The 4304-nt window shown below is 41.2% G+C and overlaps 1 protein-coding gene across 1 annotated transcript; it reads left to right on the top strand.

Moving 5' to 3' along the window:
* The first annotated feature begins 2560 nt into the window (after positions 1-2560).
* On the top strand, positions 2561-4093 carry LOC147666323 (uncharacterized). Its single transcript, XM_086949136.1, has 4 exons — positions 2561-3000; positions 3169-3308; positions 3477-3762; positions 3931-4093. Exons 1-4 carry the CDS (start codon positions 2561-2563, stop codon positions 3983-3985), a joined length of 921 nt encoding a protein of 306 aa, XP_086805262.1. The 3' UTR covers positions 3986-4093.
* Positions 4094-4304: the final 211 nt, after the last annotated feature.

The raw sequence follows: 4304 nt of genomic DNA, 5'->3' as shown, positions 1-4304 counted from the left end.
GGCCATCAGCCCGATACTGTTCAACCTGTACCTCCGCCCTTTAGTCCAGCTAATAAAATCTTTCGGTGTCTCGGCATTTAATTATGCCGACGACACCCAGCTGGTCTTCTCCTTGGAAGGGAATAATGCGGTCTCGCTGGGCACCTTCCATCGCTGTATGGCAGCCACAGCGGACTGGCTACGAGCTAACTCTCTGCAATTCAACAGCTCGAAGACGGAGGTGCTCCACTGTTCTACTGATCGTATTCCGCGGGCACTGCCCGAGAACTTCTGGCCCAGTACCTTTTCCGAACCAGTGCTGGCATCGGAGTCAGCACGCAACCTGGGGGTAATGTTTGGCCCTAATTTATAACTTGACATACACGTCAACAAAACCACTGGAACGTGTATGATGCTGCTACGCATGTTACGCAGAGTCCTGCCTTTTCTCCCTGTTCATGCCAGGCCGGAAGTAGTCCATGGGACCATATTAAGTCGGCTCGACTACTGCAACGGACTTCTTTTGGGGGCCCCAAAAAATTTGATAGGGAAGCTTCAGCGGGTGCAGAACATGGCCGCTAAGCTGGCCCTTTCCCGGCCCAGGTCTAGCTCTTCCACTCTTGCGCTACGAGATCTGCATTGGCTCCCGGTAGATCTACGGGTTCAGTTTAAAGCGGCATGCTTGGTGTTTAGAGCTGTACACCTTTTGGGCCCTATCCCTCTGCAAAATATGTTTGCATGGTACTCGGCCCCACGGCTTTTGCGGTCTTCGTCGGCTCACCTCCTGGTGGTGCCAAGGTTTCAAAGAGTGAGGATGGGTGGTCGCTCTTTTAGCGTGGCTGCAGCTAAATTATGGAACTCCCTCCCACTCTCTCTAAGGAGTCACAAGGACTATCTTCCGTTCAGGAAGGCCTTAAAAACGCACTTATTCCCTAAATAATGGTTGCGCGACTACTTCAGTCAAAGTGCACGGTTCTCTGATCAAAGCGCCAGGATGCCCTTTGGGTGACAGGCTTGCGCTCTACAAATATATTAAATAAATAAATAAATAAATAAATAAGTAGGGTGCATGTATCCTTTGTGAGCTTAATAAAATGTTGAAAATTCTATAAATCCTCACTCCTACATCCAAGTACTCTCAGGCTACAATTCTACACTCTGCTCTGTATGAAAACCTGCTCAACATTTTCAAAATTCTGCAACTCTGCATTGATTTGGCTTGTAAATTATATTTTGGGAAATTTTCATGTATTAACTATTTAATTTTAATACTATAGGTGATTGAAATTACTGACGAAGAAAGCAAGATTTAGCACCAGGCAACTGAAGTCTGTGCCTTAAGAAGGATTATTTTGAAAAACTGAAGGACATCCAGCATTCTTTGTTTAAACAATTTCCAAAATCTAAGTGTGTCGAGGAAGTGGGAGCTGAGGAAAGTACTATACTGTAAGTGAAGTCTCTAATTTAGCATTTCATTAACCCAGAGCAAAGCCATATCTGTGTACAGAATAACCTTCATCTAAAACATCATGTAATTCTAGAGAGGAAGCACACACTGCATAAAAAGAAAGTTATAACAAAAGGTTTCTTCTGCAGACCATCAAAGAAAAGACGCTGAGAGAAGACTCTGAAGCTGACACGTTAACAACCGAAAGATTGGAAAATCACCTTTGTTCAACAACTGTTTTTAACCAGTTACACAAGTTTGAGACTATCTGACTCTGGGTAGAAAACCACGACCCACTCTGCTCACTCTTGCGAAAACCTTAAAAATTCACCACTTTATTGTGTTCATAACCATCTCAGATTGTTTATTTTTTATTGTGTACTGTTCTGTAATTCTATGTAAATTGCCTCAACAGTATCTGCTGTGAATGAGTGATATGTAAAACTGTTAAATATAAAAATGGATTAAATGAGCACAGTTGCGCTATAGGTAATGTAAATAAATCCTCGTCTTCAGAACGACAAACCTTAACCTTACACCAAACATAGAAAGGGTAAAAGGAACTGATGTTCTGAGACTCGTGATCCACAATAGTACTGTGCACGTTCTAACGCCCTCAGTTACTGCCATTACGTCAGTGCCAAAAGGTACTTATCTGTTTAATTAATAAATATCAGACTAACACCTTATCACTGCATTGCTAAGAACCTATACAAATAGATTTGAGAAAATCTTCAGTCACAAAATAAGTTGCTGCCGGATAGGCTATAACCTAAAGACTATTATCTGCTAGAAATATTTCGACAGGTGTTACAGGGCTGCTTCCAGACATAGTTTGCTCAATTCAAGTGTTAAAAAGATTACACACAATTTCTTTTAGAGATAAATGCTGAACATTATCTAAACAAGCCTAACTCTAAAATCGGGTTCACTCTTACTGTGGCATATAAGCAAGAGAAAACTAAACGTAGAGATATTAACTCTAGGAATACACCTTATAAAAACACGGACTGTGAGAACAAATTCATTGTTCAAAACCGCCTCAATCAAGGCAAAATAACCTAAGTCGGGGGAAAAAGTTACATGTGCCAAAAAAGATACAGCCATAAATCTTATCTCACAGAATTTGACACAATGCACACTGGGGAAAACCACTCTCAGTGCAAAGTATGCCAAAAAAGTTTCAGGCGTAAATCTTATCTCACTGTGCATATGAGAATCCACACTGGAGAAAAACCTTATCAGTGCTCTGAATGCCAGAAAAGGTTTAGTGTCAAAGCGAGTCTATATCTACATGCATTAACCCACTCTGGGGAAAAACCTTACCAGTGCGCTGAATGCCCGAAAAGTTTCGCCCGTAAATCGAAACTCGCTGAACATATGAGAATCCACTCTGGAGAAAAACCTTATCAGTGCGCTGAATGCGAGAAATGTTTCAGTGACAGAAGAGGACTTACTATACATACAAGGACCCACACTGGGGAAAAACCTTACCAGTGCTCTGAATGCCAGAAATGTTTCAGTGACAAAAGAAGACTTACTGAACATATAAGGACCCACACTGGGGAAAAACCTTACCAGTGCTCTGAATGCCAGGAAAGGTTTTGTAACAAACAAAGCCTTTCTCAACATGCAATAACCCATTCTGTGGAACAACCTTATCAGTTCTCTGAATGCCCGAAAGTTTTCAGTGTAAAACGTATTCTCACACAGCATACAAAGATCCACACTGGGGCAAAACGTTATCAGTGCTCTGAATGCCACAAATGTTTCAGTTTAAAAAGTAGACTCACACAGCATACAAAGATCCACACTGGGGAAAAACCTTATCAGTGCTCTGAATGCCAGAAATGTTTCACTGACAAAAGAACTCTTTCTCAACATACAATAACCCACACTGGGGAAAAACCTTATCCATGCTCTGAATGTCAGAAATGTTTCAGAGACAAACTCAGTCTCACTCAGCATATAAGAACCCACACTGGGGAAAAACCTTATCAGTGCTCTAAATGCCCAAAAGATTTCAAACTTAAATCACTTCTAACTGCACATGTGAGAGTCCACACTGGCGAAAAACCTTATCAGTGCTCTGAATGCCCAAAAGATTTCACACTTAAATCACTTCTAACTGGGCATGTGAGATTCCACACTGGGGAAAAACCTTATCAGTGCACTGAATGTGACAAATGTTTCAGGGTAAAAAGCAATCTCACTCAGCATATAAGAACCCACACTGGGGAAAAACCTTATCAGTGCTCTGAATGCCAAAAATGTTTTGGGCAAAACAACAGTCTCATTAATCATATAAGAACCCACACTGGGGAAAAACCATATCAGTGCTCTGAATGCCAAAAATATTTCTGCCAAAAAAACAGTCTCATTAATCATATAAGAACCCACACTGGGGAAAAACCATATAGGTGCTCGAATGCCAGATATGTTTCAGTAAAAAAGGCAGTCTCACTTACCATATAAGAACCCACACTGGGGAAACACCTTATCAGTGCTCCAAATGCCAAAAATGTTTCAGCCTTAAATGTAATCTCACTAAACATATGAGAATCCATACTGGAGAAGAAAATTATCAGTGCTCTAATTGTCAGAAAAGATTCAGAGGTAGAGATAATTTCAAGCGCCATAAGAAAACACACCATCAAAATATTTTAGTGCCAGAAAAGCATCAGTTTTAAACACAATCTCCCTCTACATGAGCAGACGCACACAGGGGAAAAACATTACCAATGCTGTGAATGCCAGAAATTCCTATCTGATAGGCACAGCCTCACTAATCATAAGCGATTCTCCATACTGATGAAAAACTTTATGAGTGTTCTGAATGCCAGAAGAGCTGCAGAGAAAAACGCTATCTCACCATGAG

This window comes from Lissotriton vulgaris, unplaced genomic scaffold, assembly GCF_964263255.1.
Source record: "Lissotriton vulgaris unplaced genomic scaffold, aLisVul1.2 SCAFFOLD_1330, whole genome shotgun sequence".
Lineage (NCBI taxonomy): Eukaryota > Metazoa > Chordata > Amphibia > Caudata > Salamandridae > Lissotriton > Lissotriton vulgaris.
Note: the sequence above shows the minus strand (reverse complement) of the source record. Positions and strands in the feature narration are given on the sequence as shown.

What these genes read in the sequence shown, in the direction of transcription:
- LOC147666323 (XM_086949136.1), top strand. Translation starts at nt 2,561, where the DNA reads ATGCACACTGGGGAAAACCACTCTCAGTGCAAAGTATGCCAAAAAAGT. An exon ending in ACCCACACTGGGGAAAAACC is followed by an intron (nt 3,001 to 3,168) that starts TTACCAGTGCTC and finishes TGGGGCAAAACG; the next exon opens with TTATCAGTGCTCTGAATGCC. An exon ending in CAAAAGAACTCTTTCTCAAC is followed by an intron (nt 3,309 to 3,476) that starts ATACAATAACCC and finishes TTCTAACTGCAC; the next exon opens with ATGTGAGAGTCCACACTGGC.